The sequence below is a fragment of the Pelophylax lessonae genome (genome assembly GCF_965119305.1).
Source record: "Pelophylax lessonae genome assembly, chromosome: 1".
Taxonomy (NCBI): Eukaryota; Metazoa; Chordata; class Amphibia; order Anura; family Ranidae; genus Pelophylax; species Pelophylax lessonae.
In genome coordinates this window covers 596,975,547-596,997,695 of record NC_138768.1, presented here as the reverse complement: position 1 = coordinate 596,997,695, position 22,149 = coordinate 596,975,547, and the positions used below count along the sequence as shown (strand labels likewise).

Below are 22,149 nucleotides of genomic sequence, written 5' to 3'. Positions count from 1 at the left end.
TTGGATTGATGCTGCATCCACCTAGGTAAGTATGATTAAAAGAAAAAAAAAAAAAACATTCCCATGCTTGCATACATACACAGATTTAGCAATTGTGATATTAAACTTATATGTCACAACCGCTAAATCTATGTATGTAGTGCATGTTTAAACCTTAATACCATAAATAATAATAACATGTTATTAGATTTTTACTCCAAGACTATATAATGAGTTTGGAAATTCTAGAGAAATGCTTAAAGAGGAAGTAAACCCTCCTCTACAACTTGTACCTATAGGTAAGCCTATATTAAGGCTTACCTATAGGTACTGTAAATATCTCCTAAACATGTACCGTTTAGGAGATATTTACTTTGCATGCAGCCAGTGACATCACTGGCGCATGCGCTCTGAAGGAACGGCCGCTCGTGCGTTCCTTCAGAGCCCCGTGCCGTTAACATCAGCTCTCGCGCGCATGCGCGGGAATGACATAGTCGCGGCTCCAGCCAATCAGATGGCTGGATGCCGCAAACCTGGAAGAAGGGCGACAGAACATGTCGCCCATGGACAGGTAAGCGGTCGGCACTGCGGGGGCTTCGTTCTTAGGTAAGTATTTCATAATGAGCTAGTATGTGATGCATACTAACTCATTATGTGTTTTTTTTTCTTTCAGGTGTTTGTTTAAAAAAAAACAAAAAAAAACTGAGGTTTACAACCTCTTTAAACAATGCATCACGATTTAACTAAACTCATTTGATTTTAGTCTACTAAAATGTCGTGGATATTTTAGTCTACTAAAATGTACTGGAGATCTTAGTCAACTAAAATACGTCTAAAACTCAAAACATAGAAGGCATGAAGATAAAAAAAATCCTTCTGCCTTTAGAATCATTTTAATTATTACAAAAAAGTCAATTTTTGCACTGTCTGATTGTTTTCCCATATTTAGATGGTGGCTACAGGAATATGTCGGACAGATGATCATGCTCTGCAAGGTGACATGAAAAATATTGATTATCCAGTTATTCTTGGCCATGAAGGAGCTGGAATTGTTGAAAGTGTTGGAGAAGGAGTGACTGATCTAAATCCAGGTATGAATGCAAAAATAAAAACAATTTAGGAGAACCATTGGCGAAAAACTGCAGGACACATGGGTACAGCCAAAATTACTGGCAACTGCTTTCAGTTGGGCCTTATGACCGCTATGCAGAACAGATACAGATGACACACAAACATAAACTCAACATATATATATATATATATATATATATATATATATATATATATATATATAAAAAAAAAAGAAAATATCAATGTACAGAATCAAGTCTTGGTAACACCTAAGAAGTTGTTGAACCTTGGTTGGGACAGGAGAGATGAAGGGCAAAGCATGAAAGCATATTGAGATAGATATTTTTTAATGGCTAAGTCTGACTGGAATGAACCTTAAAAAAGCTTTGTGGTAAAACCCTGGCATACTGTATTTTTCTCTCAAGTGTTTGTGATGTTCAGTTATAAAAGAGTTAGGCCTCATTCTCATTGGCAATGACTAATACATATAATATATATAATAATGACTGATGTAGCACCCTCCTAGATAGGTGATAGGTTAAAATCATTGTTGCTCCATTCTGCTTATCAGGGGAGCCTGATCTGTTAGTTATGCCTGTTACATGTGTCCAGAGTTAGTCATTTGGTCTGAGGGAGTGTCCCCACTGTATCCAATAGGGGAGCGTGTTGGACAGTGGAGGAAACCCGGCCAGTGGCAAAAGGGCTTTTGTGGCTGTCCCAGTGGGAAGGCACCACTGCAGTGCATCCTGGGATTGACCATAAAAGCCAAGGGCACATGTGACAGGGCATCTTTGGCGGGAAGCAGAGTCCCAGGAGGAGGGTGACGGCTGTCTCTCCTCCTGCTGTCTGAGGAAGGTGGTCACTGGCAGTCCGCCAAGTGAACCAGGTGTGAAGTTGAGCCTAAAGGATCCTGGAAAGCTGACAGTGGAGTTGCGGGCAGAGTCCTCTGGGAAAACCAGTGTCTGTGAGTACCAGGGGGCTTGCCAAGGGGTCTGCCTAGGAAAGGGGACCACTCCAGGGAAGTCGGAGGATAAAAATGTCAGCTCACATGGTTAGCAAGAGAAAAAAGGGGGTGCCAAACGTGACAATGAAGAGTATGGGCAAAGGGGGTACCAAGCAGGGCCCTGAAGAGTGATTCACTGTGTAGTTCACTTATATTATACTTCACTACAGTGGCAAGGTGAAGCAGCGGCCTTGACGCATTCAACATAGCTAGAAGTCCTTAAGTTGTGCATAGTTCATCTAGTTGGAGTATCCCACTCATCCCTTCTCCCATCCCAAGTTCTACAATAAACAACAAAAAAAAACAAATCCCCTAGACTGTTTTCTGACTGAGCCAAGAACCTAAAGTACTAAGGAATTGCATGTTATTGCTATGGGTAACCCATGGGAACCCGCTTCAAGCAGCTCCCAAGGGAGTAGTGCTACACTAATAATAAACCCTTCCTCGCCGGTGAATACGAAACACGTGAGTAAATTATATTGCAAAAATGTGAACCAAATAACTTATTCTTCTACCAATAGCAAGCTGCTATAAATATATATAACCCCCTAAGTAATATACCAAAATAATAAATTGCAGCGCTGATTTAATAAAAGAAAATTATTCTTTGTTAAAATTCATGCAAAAAAAAAATTATTCCATAAATATTTTAATCCAATGGAGTCCTCCAAACAATACATGAAAATATTTTAACCAAAATTAATTTCAAATGAAATAAGTTAAAATAAAACAATCCAATGTTGTAATGACTTAAAAGTTCCCATCACCAATTTTGCTCTTCCAAATGTAGAAAAATCTTTGATCCAAAGTGACCACCACTAATACAGTAAAATGCATGTACCAGAGGTGTGTGAATATCAGGATTTATATACAGGATTAGGCAAAGACAGCTTGTATTAATTCAAGTGATCCTCCAAACAGGTGCAATCCACTTTAAGACTTTACATCCACTGCTGTCCTCTCCCCATTCAGTTATATGCCAGCATAAAAATAACAAAAAAAAAAAAAAATAGCATAAATTCAGGCAAGTATCCCAATCTTGGTGAGGTAATCATTCTCTTTTCCAGCTTTTCACCAACTCCAACTTCACTCCAGCCACATTATCTCCTCAATGAAACCTGAAAACAACATAGGGCTCTCCGCTATTTGTTTTATTTAAAATCAAATATTATTCAGTATATAGTTGAATGTTTGGAGTCCAGCGCTGCACTGTTTGATAAGGTATATTTATTGTATATGTGGGGTGATTTACATGAGTAATAGCTGCTGGAGGATGTTTCTTGGAATTTCTTTAGTAAGCATTTATTATTTAAAGTAGATTTATATGTAAAACTTTTTTTTCCATTTTTGATAGAGCAATTGAGCAAATAACCCTGTCAGATTTCTTTTTTCGCCATTTGTGTCTAATTGTGGAGATTTCCCTTCACTTCCTGTCCCATAGCCAAACAGGAAGTGAGAGAAAATCCCAGTAAATTATGGGAATTCCTTGGGGAACCCCAGGTCACCAACACTAGTGTCCCCATTTAAAGATATCCCCTATTCATTTTCTGGGGACAACCCAAATTGTGGGATTTTCTTTTACTTTCACTTTTAATAATAATGGTAAACAAGACAAATAGAGCGGGTGAATCTTCTTTAGAGGGGCACAGGAAGCAGTAAAAACTCACAAGTCTTCTAATCCCTCTCCACTCTATCCAAACTGAAAAAAGGTTTTGCCTTTAGTTATACTTTAACTGTGCAGGTAAATTTTCTTTGATTAATTGCATGCATAGATGCACAACTATACAGATCTGAACGGTCAACTTTTGAATAAACTTTTTATGGTTCATTAATTTGTTAATTGTGCCTCGCCAATGGCTCCTGCTGCTGTCCCTGAGCCAATGAGGATGGAGAGAGCTGAGAGAGCCACTGCTGTTTTGTGCATCGAGATCAGGCTACAGTAAGTATTTGGGGGGACGGGGGAGCTACATGCAGAAGGTTTTTTACCTTAATGCAGAGAATACATTAAGGCAAAAACCTTCTGCTTTTACCCAAAAAAATACCAAAAAAAACCCCCAAAACTTTTGCAAAACCTTCTGACTTTAGAACCAGTTTAAACGCAGGAGAAATTGATCTGAGACACATAAAGTTTGTTTATACTTCCCATATAATTTATCCTGTGTTTAAATAAACTAAATGCAGGATGCTAGTGCAAATGTAATTTTAGTGAAGATGGAAAACATGTCGTTTTCTGTTCATTCTTTCTTTGCCCTTGGGGTGCATTGCCCATTGCATTGATTGTCGGTGTCATGTAGACTTGTAAAGTTACTAATCGGTCCAGGTTGGGATCACACTTGCATTGCATGTGATTCGCACAGGAATCACACCGCATTCCTGTGCAAATCATATGCGATTCTGTGTGGTGCAATTGAAGCCCATCATTTTGTATGGCTCAAATCGCACTGCATCTGCATGAAAATAGGTGTAGCCACCTTTATTTGCCATGGGTGTTCATTTATACCCATGCGATCTGATCCTAGCAAAGCACTCCGTTCTGCGACCTGCTTCTGGGGTGTCATTAACTTTTAATTGACACCCATAGCAGACCGCATGGGCACCGTGCGATTGCTATGTGGAAGCGATGCGGGAAACAGAGGGATTTCTGTGTGTTTCCCACATCAAATCAGTTTGAACCGAGCCTAAGACCCTCATGAACACTAGGCATTTTACCATGTGTACGACCAATCTCTGTGTTTTAGTGCTCCCAGGAGGCACAGCTACAGTGCCCAGTCCCTCTGCTTGCAGTCACACAAAGTCTATGGCAGGCTAAAAGCCGCTGCGACTGGATGGGGCTGAATTCTGTACCCATGTTTCGGGCCCTATGCATTAGGAGGCGAATGTCTTGAATGAAAGTATTCTGCTGTGCACTTAAACGACAGGAATGGCTGCACACCGGCTAAATGCCAAGTATGCATGTGTCCTAAGGAGAATTACTCATACCAAATATCAGCTGGCATAGCAAACGTGGTTATTTTAAACCGAATCTGCTGTTAATAATCTCCTAAATGGGCTAAAATAAACACATAAAGCCAGCCATAGACAATTAGATTATTGGCTGGTTCAGCAAAGACTGGCTGAGATTCGAACCATGGGTAGAACCAGCATGTTGGATTTATCATGGGATTATTGCCAGCGGCTAGAACTACTAGCAATAATCACTGTATGTTCTCTCGGCTGGTACAACTCCCGCGCCTCCCCCCCTCATTGGGAGTGCGCAATAGCTCTGTGGGAGGGATTTGAGGGGGGAATTGAATAATTTTATTTCCTGCAATCCGTTGTTTCAGGAAAGAAAGTCATGGCTGGCTTTAGGCTGGACATACAATGCAGATAGACGAATCTAAATTGCCAAATATTGTATGGTTGAAGTCTGATCAGCAACAATCAACTTCCAAATAGCAGGGATGACACACACATGATATTAGTGCATCTGTTGCACCAATAAAGGAAAAAAAAATAGGAAAAACAAGGCTCATTAATATTAAACACATATCTGTGTTTTTTTTCTTTAGGAGATAAAGTGATTCCATTGTGTATTCCTCAGTGTGGACAATGCTGCTCTTGTTTAAATCCACACACCAACTGCTGCCTAAAAACACAGTACGTTTTTTCTTTTTCTTGTTCTGTTATTCTACTGAAATGAGTTCTAAGGCTCCGTTCACATCTAGGCGTTTTGGGGCGTTTTTGGGGAGTTATTCTGCTCTAGGATCAGCTCTCAAAACGCCCAACAAGATAAATTCTATTAATTTCAATGACCCCTGTTCACATCTGAGCGTTTTGACGCTGTAAGCAAAACGCCCAACGCTCAAAAAAGTACATGAGCTTCTTTTTGGGCAGATTACAGGCGTTTTCCATTGGTTTCTATTCAATCTAAAAACGCCTGCACAAAAAACGCCTGTAAATCGCGGTAAAAATCGCGGTAAAAAACGCGCGAAAACGCTACGCTCAGGTGTGAATGTAGCCTAAGAACAGTCAGACGTTTTTACACAAGCATAATAAGTAATATTTGTTTATTATTACAAGATGATTAAAATATACCCCCAGTGCAGTATAGGCAAAACAGCAGCCATATTTATTTATGAAGGATTCATGCCTTCTACTGGTCGTATCCATGACCTGTGTACAGTATCTCACAAAAGTGAGTACACCTCTCACATTTTTGTAAATATTTTATTAAATCTTTTCTTGTGACATCACTGAAGAAATGACACTTTGCTACAATGTAAAGTAGTGAGTGTACAGCTTGTATAACAGTGTAAATTTTCTGTCCCCTCAAATTAACTCAACACACAGCCATTAATGTCTAAACCGCTGGCAACAAAAGTGAGTACACCCCTAAGTGAAAATGTCCAAATTGGGCCCAAAGTGTCAATATTTTGTGTGGCCACCATTATTTTCCAGCACTGCCCTAAACCTCTTGGTTCACCAGAGCTTCACAGGTTGCCACTAGAGTCCTCTTCCACTCCTCCATGACAACATCCTCCATGACAGCTGGTGGATGTTAGAGACCTTGAGCTCCTCCACCTTCCATTTGAGGATGCCCCACAGATGCTCAATAGGGTTTAGGCCTGGAGACATGCTTGACCAGTCCATCGCCTTTACTCTCAGATTCTTCAGCAATGCAGTGGCCGTCTTGGAGGTGTGTTTGTGGTCGTTGTCATGTTGGAATACTGCCCTGCCTCCCAGTCTCTAAAGGAAGGGGATCATGCGCTGCTTCAGTATGTCACAGTACATGTTGGCATACATGGTTCCCTCAATAAACTGTAGCTCCCCAGTACCAGCAGCACTTATGCAGCCCCAGACCATGACACTCCCACCACCATGCTTGACTGTAGGCAAGATACACTTGTTTATTATGTATTCGGTCTGACCAGACTTCTGAGTTTGAGCACCCCACCCCCCACACACACCTGTACTCTATCAGTGTCCACTATCAAGTAGATATAGGAGGAGTCCTTTGTAGTGCATTAGCACATCTATCCCAGCAAGGAGTGTTGTCTCCAAGGGTTAGAGAGGCTGGATTCACCCCTTTTTTATGGATAGTGTAGGACCCACTGATAATGGGGTACTTTGACGCACTGGTGGGCTTGAGCACGATATGGCCATATGGTGGGACTAAATGCCCATTTTTATTTATGGATTGTCTCCATATTTGATAGTCATTTCTTTTGCATGTGTGCGCTATTCTTTTTTAAGATACACTTGTCTTTGTACTCCTCACTTGGTTGACGCCACACAAGCTGGACACCATCTGAACCAAATAATTTTATCTTTGTCTCATCAGACCACAGGGCATGGTTCCAGTAATCCATGTACTTAGTCTGCTTGTATTCTGCAAACTGTTTGCAGGCTTTCTTGTGTATCATCTTTAGAAGAGGCTTCCTTCTGGGACAACAGCCATGCAGACCAATTTGATGCAGTGTGCGGCGTATGATCTAAGCACTGACAGGCTGACCCCCCCACCCCTTCAACCTCTGCAGCAATGCTGGCAGCACTCATACGTCTATTTCCCAAAGACAACATCTGGATATGGCGTTGAGCATGGGCACTCAACTTCTTTGGTCAACCAAGGTGAGGCCTGTTCTGAGTGGAACCTGTCCTGTTAAATCACTGTATGGTCTTGGCCACCACACTGCAGCTTAGTTTCAGGGTCTTGGCAATCTTGGTATAGCTTAGGCAATCTTTATGTAGAGTAACAATATTTTTTTCAGATCCTCAGAGAGTTCTTTGCCATGAGGTGCCATGTTGGATTTCCAGTGACCAGTATGAGAGAGTGAGAGCAATAACACCAAATTTAACACACCTGCTCCCCATTCACACCTGAGACCTTGTAACACTAACGAGTCACATGACACCAGGGAGTGAAAATGGCTAATCAGGTCCAATTTGGACATTTTCACTTAGGGGTGTACTCACTTTTATTGCCAGTGATTTAGACATGAATGGCTGTGTGTTGAGTTATTTTGAGGGGACAGCAAATTTACACTGTTGTACAAGCTGTACACTCACTACTTTACATTGTAGCAAAGTGTAATTTCTTCAATGTTGTCACATGAAAAGTTAGAATAAAATATTTACAAAAATGTGAGGGGTGAGGGATTGAGGCACAAAGTTTTCTAGATTTTTTTGGTCCTTGACTGCGTTGTAAAGGCTGTCCTACCACCAATAAAAAAAGAAGCATCAAAGGGGATATGCAAAAAATATTAATTAGTTTTTAGAAGCAAATACCTACAATTTTATGCTCCCCAAACATCTAAAACAATAAGTTTCCCTAACATCTCCTTTTTCTGAAATGTGCCTCTTGTACCATGTACTTAAAAAGTGTCCTGTTCTCTTTGCATTGCTTTTTGTGTCAATTACCTGGTGAACCTGCCAGTTCCCGTACCTTCCTATTTTAAACTAACCACACTAGGTATGAAAGCACATCCATTTAAACAGGCAAAGGGACAGGTTCTCCTGCCCTAAATGGGCAAAGTGACAGATTCCCTTGGCCAATTCCCCACCCACTGATTCTTTCTTTTTCATGCTCTTTGTCGCTTTGTTTATATGTGGGAACTTGGGGTCTAAACCTACATAAGTTCTGCAGAGTTGTGTGCCAGAGTTTATAAAGGATTTTCCCAACAGACACAGGGATCTAGCGCCGCTCCTCTTCCCCGTTGAATGTAGCACAGCATGTTTCAGGCTAGTTCCTGACACCCCCTTTCCTCTCCTGCTGTGATTCCCAGCTCCTCCTGTCTGGGACCAAAATCAATACTGTTGGGATGGTGAACAGGAGGACATAGTCGAATATCTGTCCTCTAGACTTCCAGCCTCAGAGTTGTCAATTTCCAGTTGCAAAGCCAGGTAAATAGCTGATCAAGCACATTCTATGCTGAAACACATTCTATGCTGAAACAGAGGGCAGAAGAGACATTGGGAATTTATTAGACCCCTGATGTCTCCATAAAGAATACATGTTACTTGGCCAATGCTATCACATAAGGGGCTTGTTAGTTTCTTTGTGATAGAAATTAAGTTAAGTGTAAAAAAAAAAACATAGAAAATGTAAAAACACCCCTGTTGCCCTTGTACTGCCTTGTCCTGACCTCTGCGTACATATATGAACACAAACACGCACCTAGTGTACGCACATGTATGTAAACAACGATTGTGCAACACATATTGGGTATCACCATGTATTCCAAAGTAAAAGATCTAATTTTATGTCCCTCATTTAGGGCTAACTCTAAAATGATGAATTAGAAAGGCATCTTAAGTGTTGCCTACTGAGTAATTTTAGGTACCTTTTAATTGTTTGCCATTTTGCAGGTACACGCAGTTTTGAGGCTTGCCATATTTGGTATCTGTTTTACTTAAAGTGTAACTCCACTTTTGTTGAGAAAAAAACATTCCCCTCTGGGTGATCTCTGTACATTACAAGGTCTTTAACAAACGTTGTTGCATCTTTTGTTATTCTGAAGAAATAATTGTTTGTTCCTCTGTGCTGAGTGGGTCAAATGAGAGTGTTTTCATAATTATCTATCAGCTGTGGCAGCTGCAGGGCTGTAATGAGGAAAGCTGCATGGCCCGCATCCCTTTAGACGCATTCCTATTGGGAGTATCTCACCAAAAATGACATTTTTGTTGAAGGGGATGCCAGAAATCTGACTTGTATCTTAGGCAGGAAATGATGTTTCTGGGGTGTGGTCAGTACACATTCTGTGTACAGAACAGCTCCAGGTAGCCATATTGCATTGCATTTTCAGAAAATGACAACAGCTGCAGATTGTAAAGGAAAGGTATTTTTTAATAACATTCAATTACAATATGATTGCAATGTGTCGCAATTGTATACGCTATATTGTTTTTTCTTTATTTGCTTTTGTTTTTTTTCCCCACGAAAGTGGAGTTACCCTTTAGTCCCGGTTCACACTACCGCGACTTGTCAGGCGACTGGTCAGCCTGACATGTCGTGGTCCATTCTGTGCTACAGAAACCGTTCTAATAGGAGCGACTCAAGTCGCTCCGACTTAGAAAATAGTTCCTGTACTACTTTGGGGCAACATCGGAGTGACTTGCATTGACTTCCATTATGTGAAGTCCGTGCAAGTCCCGCCGAAGTCGCGGTGCACGCGAATTCACAGGTTGCCCCCGAAGTTGGATCGCCAAAGTGTGAACCGACACTTAATGCAATGTCATCTTTTATGTTGTACAAAATGGGGAATTAAATCATGTTTGTGTGCACTAAAGTTAATTTGTTTGTATTTTTTTATGAAAAATATAGAGTTGATAAACAGTTGGGCAGTTATTGCACGACAAATAAACAAAACGACCATTTTTTTATTCCATAGGGTCTTTACTTTGATAAAAATAGATGTTTTGTGGGTTTTAAGTAATTTTGTAATAAAAATGCAGATTTTACCATGTAAGTGAAAATTGGAGTAACATTTGAGTGGCTACCAATCCATATTCATTGGTTTCCTTTATGGAAAAGGTTCTTTTTTTTTTTTTTTTACCATTGTTTGTTTACTGTATATCAGCCTGGTTGTTTGTTGTATAGAGTAGACAACTTGACTGATAATGTGTAACTCTGAAAACGATTGTTTTTTTAATGTTTAAAGGTTTTAGCTTATTCTTTTTCTTCCTTCTGTCATTCCAATGCAGCATCAGTGAATCTCAAAATAGAATGCCTGACAAGACAACCAGGTTTTCATGCAAGGGAAAAGTTGTGTACCATTTTTTGTGGACAAGCACCTTTTCTGAATACACTGTAGTGCCTGTTGATGCTGTTGCAAAAATTGATGACAAAGCGCCAATGGACAAGGCTTGTCTTTTTGGATGCGGTTTTCCCACTGGATATGGAGCTGCTGTCAACACTGCCAAGTTAAGCAGATCATGTCTTTCACCTGTTTGACACTGTAATATTTTCTGCTAATTGTGTCTACTTTTAAAAAGGAATGATTGTGTAAGTAGATTGGTAAAAGTGTACTTCCACAGAAGTAAGTTGCAATGACAAGGACTTTCAATACACATAAATGTAACGTTTGTAGCAGTACATGCACAATAGGATGGAATTTACTGAGAATAGACTGTGCTCTTTGCAAGTGCAGATGAACTAATTTTTCTCAGAGCTTTTGAAAATGGTAAAGTTCTGCTGATTTCCATCATCCAATCATGTGCAAGCAAAAATGCGTGTTTTTTTTTCTTTTATTTTCCTTGAACCCAATTGGGTGTTTTTTACAAAGTGAAGCTTCACCACATTCACTAAATTCTGGGGGAAATGAGTACAACTGCACTTGCAAAGTACTCAGTCTATTTGTCTTTACTACTTCAACCCCATAAACATGTGTTAGTATCAACAATATCAACTTAAGAAAAAAAAAGTAAATCTGTGAATCTCTTGTGATGCTTTACCACTTTGCCTTGTGGTGGGACAGCCTCAGCCCCCTTAGATTTCTTGTTGAATAGTGGAATCACAACGCATAATGTTACTGAGGAAGGAATGTACTTGAAGGAATGCATACATGCACTTTTGACATGGATTGGTATATAGAATGAAGAGAAAAAATAACACATCAGCTCTAGTGATTTGAGGCAATATGAACCAGTCCTGGAGCAGAAGAACTTGATGGCTCTGCAATACAGCATAGCGCCCAGGTAAGCATCAGACTTTGCTTCCCTCTTCAAATCAGAGAAATCTTTGACTCAAAATAATAAAACAAGAAGAAAGGCACAGTGGCCATGTGCATTACCATAGGTACCATTCATTGATAACAATAATGCATTTATACTCGGCTCTGTTTTCATAGACTTGAATATAACATAAACGTCAATCCCTGGTTATACCAGAACTTAAGGGCTAATGCGTTTCAAGGGCTATACCCTTTTTCTGAAAGCTAACTTGCCTGCCAGACATCTGGCCTTTAAATAATAAGCTACAACATAAGCCACTATTAGACTTTTAGGTATAGAGAGGAATCTAAACAAAGAGATTGCCGAGATTGTTTGGGAGCAGCAGTCAGCCCACACACCTGACTCCACCAGATCCCATACACATAACAATCACAGTAGAATTCTTCTAAGTTGATATATGCTGAATTTATACTTTTAAATGTTGTTCCATTTGTAGATCCTCTAATAGGAAGATTCTTTTGATAAAGATTTTTCTCCCCTAGTTCGCTGTGCTTTTGCATATAGCCTGCTTAATTTCATTGTCAACCTAGGTATTAGATTAATAGTTTATTTTTCTTTTCTCCTTTTGAATGGGCTGCCTACTTCACCAAAGTGCAAGTACATCTTTTTTTATAATGAAGCGAACAACAATGCATGGTATTAAGTTACCATGTGTTATGGTGTGCTGCAATGCACAAGCATTGACAAGGTGTGTTGGAGTGCCATTAAGATTGAATAGCAATTCAGACCACCAATAAGAAAAACACACATTTTCATGCACTGAAGGACAGATGTGAACAGAGCCTTAACTATTCTGTGTAAGGGTGGGTATCTGTGTTGGTGTGGGCAGTCAGCAATACAAGTGCAGGCCCCTGCTCTGATGAGAGAAGGTGACCCTAATACATTGTTGTCTGGTTAGCCTCCCTTGGTCACTGAGTGTTATACCACTGGCTGTACGGGGTAGAGATGACAGGCCTTTAGCCTTTCCATGTGAACCGGATGATCCTTTTCCTGAATCCATCTTTTGTGTTAGGCTTCCACGAGGTCTGTTCCTCTCTGAGGATTATCACCTGTGTTTTGTTATGATGATCACATCGGGTTGCTGGTACCTTCCTTTCTGTCGAGTATTTGTTAGTGGTCTGCCTGTGTTTGGTGGACTCTGGTTGTTCAGCTTCCTGCTGGCTTGGGTTCAGTGTTCTGTGTTAAGTCATTCCCCTTTGGATCACCTTATTCCAACACAATTGGGCATTAGTCTTTTAGGTGGCTCCTGGGCTGCAGGCAGTCCCTGGTCCTTCTAGTAAGAAGGAAAAGGGGTATAGTAGGTGCAAAGACAATGTATCTCAGTCTGATAAAGTTTATGAGTTGTACATTATAGTCCAACACTTATGCAAGCTGATCCATAAGCTGTACCTGGCTCTGGAGAAACAATGGGAAGGAAGCAGAAAAAGCGCCACTAAGTAAAAAAGAAAAAGAGCAGCACCATCTAATTGCAGCAATACAGATACATTTCATTCCAAGGATTATTGATAAAACTCACAAAATGACAAAGTAGTCAGAGCATGTAGAAGTATGTTGTAGTATTAAGGGGTTTATCTATTCCAAAGGAGGACGGGCTGCTGAGAAGGATGAGGTTGCCACTGGTTCCAGCTGCGCTTGTGGCTCCCAACACTCACTGGGACTTGGGTACACACAGACAGAGCTGCTGACATCACACCTGGGTTGAGGGTGGAGTTGGCGTTGGGCTCCTTTGTCAGGCAATAGTAGGCGCCAAGGCAATGTATCTCTGATAAAGTTTGAGTTGTACATTATAGTCCAACACTTGGGCAAGTCGATTCGGAAGCTGTAGCTGGCTCTGGAGAAACAATGGGAAGGAAGAGGAAAAGGGCCACTGATTGTAGCGGGACAGGTAGATTTTATTGGGCCCCTAATCAGGGCTACTAATCTAAAGAGGTTAAAATCAGACTCATCATTCGTGAGAGGTCCAGGATGCCGTGGGAAGTGTCTGCTAGTAACGCTCTCGGGGACAGAGTATAGATCCAGGAGATGAAGAGGAAGTTTGCTGTGTTGTTTTCTCCCACTCCGGTGGCCTACAGGGCAGCATGGGGTAGCATGCAGGCTCCTTTGTCAAGCGTCCTAGTAAGGCCTGTAGTGTTTTTCTACTGTGTTGCCCGCCCCTTGGTTGGACTGATTTTGAAAGTCCCCCTGTATCGGAATTCCTATCTCCCTCAAAGAACAAGAAAGAAAATGTGATTTTTGTACTTACCTTAAAATGCAACAGGTCCCATCTCTTTTATTTTTTTCTGTTCGTGCTTTACTACAAAAGTTAGGCATGCTTTGTAATGGACAGGTTATACTGGGGGATGGCTTATGAATTTTCTGTTTGCCAGCATCCAATCTTACTCTAGGTGGCAGTATAACTAGACTGTATCTGAATTCCCGTGTCCCTCGATGAACTGTAAGAAATGGAGTTCATCCATTACTGCTTATGTTTAAATTGTGTCCTTATGAGGAAGTTCAAAGACAGGCAGGTTTATATACAAGAACTGTGGTCAATTAGAGGTTTTCCCATTAATTGTGCTTGTTCCCCTAACATTAATGTGGCCTTGTCCCCAATGTGTCTGGTAGTGATATGACATTTTGGCAAGATAAGCCACTAAGCACAGTGAGGAACACATGAGATCGACAGTCCTGGTAGTGTTGGTTTCTCAGCAAACTTCAAGGGGTACTTCCTTAGCAATGAAGCAGAATTTAGCTACCCGAAAAACAGAAAGGTATTCAAACTTTTATTTTCAGATAAAGGCTTTATTTATAATTTTATATTGGAGACAAGGACATTTTAATCTTGCTTTGACATGAAGATGAAAGAATTGCTCCCTTTTCTATGGTGGAAATAATATTTAAATAGCTGTAGAGATTTTCCAGTTTATTGGAAAATCTCTGTGAGCAATAAAATACACTTTGCTGTTGCTCGGTATCCCTCTGTTAAAGTAGATCTAAACCCAAAAACACAAATTGAAGATATTGCAGATTACCTGTTTTTAGAACCAATAAATACATTTCATTTTTAATTTTTCAACTAGGTGCACTTTCTGTAAGCACAAACAATACGTGTTTATTTTGTCAGAGTTCCAATGTCCAGTACCTTCATGTGCACTAAACTGATGTTTCAAAGAATCTCATAAAGTTCTCCCAGCTATCTTCTACCAACTACAAAATAACCTCTTCCTATGTAATGGATGTAAGGAGTGGAGAAAGGGTTAGTAGTTCAAATCAGGAGGGTAGTTTAGTGGGAAACATGGTTTTCTTCATGGATTTAGTAGATTGGTAAGCATAGTCACCCTGGGTAAGAAAGGTAAGAAAGTGTGCTATTTGCAGGATAACCAGGTGAAAAAAAAAAATGTAAAAAGAAAACAAATGCAACTATCCTAAATAAGTTTTTGGGTTTAGATGTGTTTTAACTCATTCGCTGAATAATGACTACAAGTGAATGTCAACCTGCTTTCAATTCTTGCAACTGATTTATATGAGCAGCCCCAGGGACAGCATTTTGATGGTAGTATCTGAGTTTAATGTTATAATCAGTTAATGGTGCTTTGTAATTGTACAGGTGCAGCCCGGTACTACTTGTGCTGTATTTGGATTGGGTGCCATTGGGCTGTCGGTCATTATTGGATGTAAAGTTTCTGGAGCATCAAGAATTATTGCTATAGATATAAACAGCAGCAAGTTTGAAAAGGCAAAGCTGTTTGGAGCCACTGACTGCATCAATCCCAATGATTATAAGAAGCCAATCCAGGAGGTGATAATTGAAATGACAGAACATGGAGTGCATTATTCCTTTGAATGCATTGGTAGTACAGATACGATGGTATGTCAGTTTAAGGGTTGCCATTGTTCTGTTTGATTAGTTATTTATTAAAAAAAATACTTCAACCTTTAGGATATTCATACCAATATGCATCATGACTGAGCATTTCACAATTTTTTATAATTTTCACAAGTATATTTTAGGTTTTCCATCAATAAAGGAGAGGTTACTTCTCATAATGCTTTCTGCTATTTTCTTGTCTAAAATTATCTGGGTTGGTCTGGTGCCATATTTATGTAGCACCCTACAGGTAGGTGCTAGGTAAATGTATAGTGGGCACTGTCTGCCTAACAGCAGGGCCATGATTTCTTTTAGTAGGGTGTCATGGTTTCCAGGTGTGTCTGCTGAAGGGGCAGTCTCCCCACTGACTCCTGTGAGAGGCTTCTCATAGGGCAGTGGAGGAAACCCAATCAGGGATACATTCAGGCTTGTATCTACCCCAGAAGGCAAATTCTGCCGCAAAGGATTCTGGGAGTGGGTATAAGTTTGAGAGAGAGCATGACTCATTGTCTTTGGCAGGAAGCAGAGTCCTAGGAGGGAGAGGACGGCTGTCTCTCCTCCTGTCAGAGGAGGTGGATGTCTCGGGTGCTGCCAGAGAATCCAGAGAGTGCTGAGTTGAGCTGAGGGGGATCCGGTGTGCCGAGAACAAGCAGAGAGCGAGAGGGGTCCAGTCCCAGGAAAGCCTACACAGGTCGTGAGTACTGAGGATTGCCCCTAGGGGTCTGCCTAGAGTCAGTGGAGACCACTCCCGAGAATGTTCTAGGATCCAAGTGTCAGCTAGCGGTAAAGGGGGTACCTAGTCAGAGGACCCTGAAGTGACAGAGGGGGTACCTAGTCAGGGGACCCTGAAGAGTTAAAGGGGGCACCTGCAGTTTGGGCCCTGAAGAGACAGTGTGCAGTCACATAGTTGAGAGTTGCAGCCATACAGGATTTCACAACAGTCTACCTCAAGCCAGTGCAAGGTTGGGGAGGAAGTTAGTGACTTTGTGGTACTGCAGTGTCCATAGCTCATTGCTCTACAGTCCTGGATCTTCTAGACTCAAGGTTGAGGATCTAGCACTTCTTTCAAGTTACAGTGTTCTGAGCGTCAGTGAGCTTTGGCTGCCGTCTAGACAGCGTTAACAGACATTTTCCTGAGAAAGTCCTAAGTTGTACTTAGTTTAGCCTAAAGGAGTATCCCACCCATTCCCTTCTCCCATCCCCTAAAACTACAATAAAACAACCAAACAAAGATGCTGGAGTTGTCAATGTGTCAGTTCTCACACCCAGGGCCGCAGCTCACATGGGCTGGAGAGGTAACCGGTATCAATGCCAGACCTATCTCAGGCCATAGGCCTGGAAAACTAGCAACATTTAGATTTGACACAGTTGATATAAAAGATTGCTAAATTATATTTTTAACTATATTGTTCATTTGGATATGTATTCCATTTACTAATACCGTGTACATTGCAGTCGTATATGTATTTTATTGTTAAACCTGAATTCCTTACCTAAATATTATAAAAAAAAAAAAAAAAAAAAAAAAGATTGTTAAAGATAAATTAAAAAGCTAGTTTATATAAAGGCGGTTTTAATAACAATAATGTGTAAGAGAAGTAATCCTATCTTTTCTTTAAAGAGGTAAATTCATCATAAGCACTTAAAGGCAGACATCTAGAAAATATATAATGAACCCAATATGTTCATTTTATATATCCTACTTACTAGCTCTGGAGCCCTGCCCCTTTAGTTACCTCCCCTAAAGAACACCTGCCATGAAAAGAACATGGTGGGTGACGTTGCTGAATTGTACTTCTGAAAATGCATGTTGCTTGGCTGTCACTGGTTTAATACTTTGAGATGCTAATGCTGGCCACGCATTGTACACATTTCTTCAAGTTGCTGAGGAACCTGACAAAATTTACTTAGTGGTGGCCCTGTTGGGCCCCCTCCCGTCCAACATTCTTCAACTGAAAAATTGAAGGAGTGGAAAATTAGTACCGAACAGTGGCTGCATCCAACAGAGCGGGGGCCATCTTTTAAAATAAACTACATATAGTGGGAGATATGTCAAACTGCCTTGTTTAGCATGGATGGAAGAATTGACTAGGCTTTGTTTTCGTTCCACCTACAGGTTGAATGAAAACCAGTACTGTATATATGTGTATGGGCCAGCTTAAGCCCAAACAAGTATGACTTCACTGAACTTTATGATTTGTATGCTTTTTTTGGGGTAGTGACTTAGAAACAGCCATACATTTCTGTCTGGACAGGTTCACTTCACCGCAGTGCTCTCTACCTTTGTGATCAATGGAAAGGACCATTAGGAGTATTTGTAGAAGTGTTTATTGCAATATCTAATATCTTTCATGATGTTCCACTGGTACATTTTATATCTTCCCCATAGACTACTATGGCAGGCCCTCCCTGCATTACTTTTATATCTGTTATTTGCCTTTACTTTATTTGGATTTCTTATTTGTTTCCCTTGTTTTTATTAAGCCTTCTTTTATTGTGCGTGTGTGTGTGTATATATATATATATATATTTTCAGTTATTATAATTAAATACATCTAAGCATGTTGTTAGTGAAGCTCTGAATAGATTTGATTATCGTTTGTGTTTTTTTTCTTTTAATGCAGAAATCTGCCCTGGAGTGTACACAGCTAGGATATGGGACCAGTGTTATTATAGGAGGTGCCCCTGCAAATGCCCATATTACGTTTGATCCCTATCTACTCTTTACAGGACGTACATGGAAAGGCTGTATTTTTGGAGGTATCAAAGAAAAGTTACTACACACAAAAAGAAAATACAGTGTTTGTTTCAATGTGCAGTGGATTCTTAGGTGAACAGAATTACAGTTTGCCACAAACAGAACCAGTTTAATAAGGAAGAGGAGAAAGTATTTTACAAATAGTTATAGCTTTCCCATAATGAGATTAGAAACAAATTAAATGAAAGAAAAATGACAGATGAAGAAAAAGACTGTCTACTATGCAGTTTAGTATGCAAAATAGTTTATTAAAGTTTTTATAAAAATAAGTGGATAACCATCCACTTAAGGGTTAAACCTTCCAAAGGATGAACATAATACATCCTACATACCACCACAATATTAAAAACAATCCGGATTGTTACCCAGTGTGTAAAGGGAATATCAATGTAGCTACTCATGAATTCTATTCAGTAGTTGGATAAGTGCGCTTAATCCAATATGGCTGATATTGCCAATCAGTAAACCATATTAGACTAGATGCAGATAGACTGCAATATAAAAGATTTCTTTCACAATTCCAGCATCAATGGTAGAAAATTGATACCACCTACAAATATCGCAAAATATCAAAATTGGGGATTTACCCCTTTAAATTGGACATCGACTTTCAAGCTATTCAATCCATTCAGATAGTTGATCAGTAATTCAATAGCTATTGAATATATCATTGAAATGCAGAGGAAAAAAATGCATCATGATAGCTATTCCAGGGAGAGAGATTGTTAGTTAATCAAGCACTAACAATGTCAGTGGTATTTGGCAAGCAGTAAGCGATAATGGATAAAGCAGGAAGCATATACAGCTGCAAGAAAAAGTATGCGAACCCTTTGGAATGACATGGATTTCTGCACAAATTGGTCATAAAATGTGATCTGATCATCATCATCTAAGTCACAACAATAGACAATCATTGTCTGCTTAAACTAATAACACACAAAGAATGAAATGTTGCCATGTTTTTATTGAACACACCATGTAAACATTCACAGTGCAGGTGGAAAAAGTACGTGAACCCTTGGATTTAATAACTGGTTGAACCTCCTTTGGCAGCAATAACTTCAACCAAACGTTTCCTATAGTTGAGGATCAAACGTGCACAACGGTCAGGAGTAATTCTTGACCATTCCTCTTTACAGAACGGTTTCAGTTCAGCAATATTCTTGGGATGTCTGGTGTGAATCGCTTTCTTGAGGTCATGCCACAGCATCTCAATCAGGTTGAGGTCAGGACTCTGACTGGGCCACTTCAGAAGGCATATTTTCTTCTGTTTAAGCCATTCTGTTGTTGATATACTTCTATGCTTTGGGTCATTGTCCTGTTACAACACCCATCTTCTTTTGAGCTTCAGCTGGTAGACAGATGGCCTTAAGTTCTCCTGCAAAATGTTTTGATAAACTTGGGAATTCATTTTTCCTTCGATGATAGCAATCTGTCCAGGCCCTGATGCAGCAAAGCAGCCCCAAACCATGATGCCCCCACCACCATACTTCACAGTTGGGATGAGGTTTTGATGTTGGTGTGCTGTGCCTTTTTCGCCACACATAGTATTGTATGTTTCTTCCAAACAACTCAACTTTGGTTTCATCTGTCCACAGAATATTTTACCAGTACTGCTGTAGAACATTCAGGTCCTCTTGTGCAAACTGTAAACGTGCAGCAATATTTTGTTTGGACAGCAGTGGCTTTCTCTGTGGTATCCTCCCATGAAATCCATTCTTAGTGTTTTATGTATTGTAGATTCCCTAACAGTGATGTTAGCATTTGCCAGTGACTTTTGTAAGTCTTTAGCTGACACTCTAGGATTCTTCTTCACCACATTGAGCAGTCTGCGCTGTGCTCTTGCAGTCATCTTTACAGGACAGCCACTCCTAGGGAGAGTAGCAGCAGTGCTGAACTTTCTCCATTTATAGACAATTTGTCTTACCATGGTCTGATGAACAGCAAGGCTTTTGGAGATACTTTTATAACCCTTTCCATCTTTATGCAAGTCAACAATTCTTAATCGTAGGTCTTCTGAGAGCTCTTTTGTGCGAAGCATCATTCACATCAGGCAATGCTTCTTGTGAAAAGCAAACCCAGGACTGGTGTTTTTTTTTTTTTTTTTTTTTTCGGACAGTGTGTAAGATTTTTGTTCAGAAATTACATTCACTTTAAAACTAAATGTTAAAAGCAAGTGACATTTTTAAACAACATTTTCATTCAGCAAATGTACAAAGATTTTTCGTATGACTATTCTCGTCTGAAAATCGATATGTGTATGGCCAGCCATAAGGCTTGGTTCACACCTATGCAGTTTGCTTTTGATCCGTTTCTGCAGTGCTTTTTACTGTGCGTTTTTGCACAATCGATTTTGCTGCGATTTGCATGTTGTATGCTTTTTTTTTGGCCAATTTGTTGGTGGGTAGAATAAAAACCGAAAATCATGGCAAAAATGCTCTACATGGTTTTCTGAAGCTTCTCCATTGAAGTCAATTGAACCAAAAAAAGCACCGTTTTGCGTTGAAAAAAGTCCTTGACCCTTTCCAAATACGCAGCGGCTGAAAAAAGCATAGATGTGAACGTGTCCCATAAGAAACAATGTTAAATGAACTGTAGTGCATCTCTGCAAAAAGCACCAAATAAACGCATAGGTGTGAACCAGGTCTAAGGCGTTTAGTAGTAGCTTCTGGTGTCCCCAACCAACTCTTTTGGCTCCTCCTGCCTTATGAGGGCCCCAATAGCAAGCTGAAAAGTATAGTATAGAGTGCCCCCTATAGCAAGGTAAAACAACTTCTGCCTTTAGAACTACTCACTTCCTGCCCAGGACTACATGTCCCATGATGCATTTCTCCCCACACATTCACAAGTTCCCAGGCACCTACTGACATGTATGGATGGGGTACTAAGCTGTATGTGTGCTGCACTGTGTCTTCTGACATGTATGGACAGTGCACTGAGCTGTATGTGTGCTTCACTGTATTTCCTAAAATGTAAACAAATAATGCATTCTGTATGCAGGCCAACTAATCGGCTGACCAACTAATCGATTAGTTGTTCATTAATCAATTAGTTGCTTCAGTCCTATTTGTAACACTGATAGGCACAGATTGGCCTCACTGATGGGCATAAACTGGCATCACTGATGGGCACTGACTGGTGTCACTGGTTACAGGTTGGCATCACAGATGGGCGCAAAGTGGCATCACTGATGGGCACTGTTGGGGCTGCACTGTAATCACGGCACTGCCATTTCAATCAGGGCACTGCCATTTCAAATGCCATTTTTTGGGAAAAAATAAATTTCACTATATTTAAAAAAACTAATCAGTATAGTTAGCCCATTTTCTCCTCTCACCTTCCAGGACGGCATCACTTGAGAGCTGAGAGGCTCCACCCTACAGAAAACACAATCCGCTCACAGCTGTTAAAAGGCCCCACCCTTCCCCTTGTCCCTCAGTTTGATTTGTGTTTCTCCTACAGCGAAACATTTATTTTTTTGTCTCTGACTTGAAGACTTTGTGTTGGATGGTCCCCCTGTGAGGCAGGTTCAACAACGCCAGTGAGGGCCACACTCTACCTGCACGCCTTTTAGGCTTCTCCCAGGTCTCCCCAGGATACAGGCAGTCGGTCACAGTGGTGGTCCTTCCAGAGCCTGTGGCCTGCTCTTAAGCAGGGGTCTCCTCCAATCCTCCCTGCCATTCAGCCGGAATTCGCATTCACTGAAATCCGTAAAAACCGCCGGACAGCGCTCTCCAAGCCTCGCTTTGAAACCGGAACTTCTCGTTTGTGCAGGAAAGGCGG

The 22,149-nt window shown here is 40.5% G+C and overlaps 1 protein-coding gene across 1 annotated transcript in view; it reads left to right on the top strand.

The window, feature by feature from the left end:
- The window catches only part of LOC309555854 (alcohol dehydrogenase 1-like), a 38,946-nt gene that overhangs the window by 12,597 nt on the left and 4,200 nt on the right, over positions 1-22,149 (top strand). Inside the window, exons 3-7 of the mRNA XM_082258022.1 lie at positions 929-1,070; positions 5,602-5,689; positions 10,733-10,952; positions 15,348-15,608; positions 18,233-18,368. Of these exons, the coding sequence (XP_082114148.1) occupies positions 929-1,070; positions 5,602-5,689; positions 10,733-10,952; positions 15,348-15,608; positions 18,233-18,368 (847 nt within the window). The remainder of the gene's footprint in view (positions 1-928; positions 1,071-5,601; positions 5,690-10,732; positions 10,953-15,347; positions 15,609-18,232; positions 18,369-22,149) is intronic.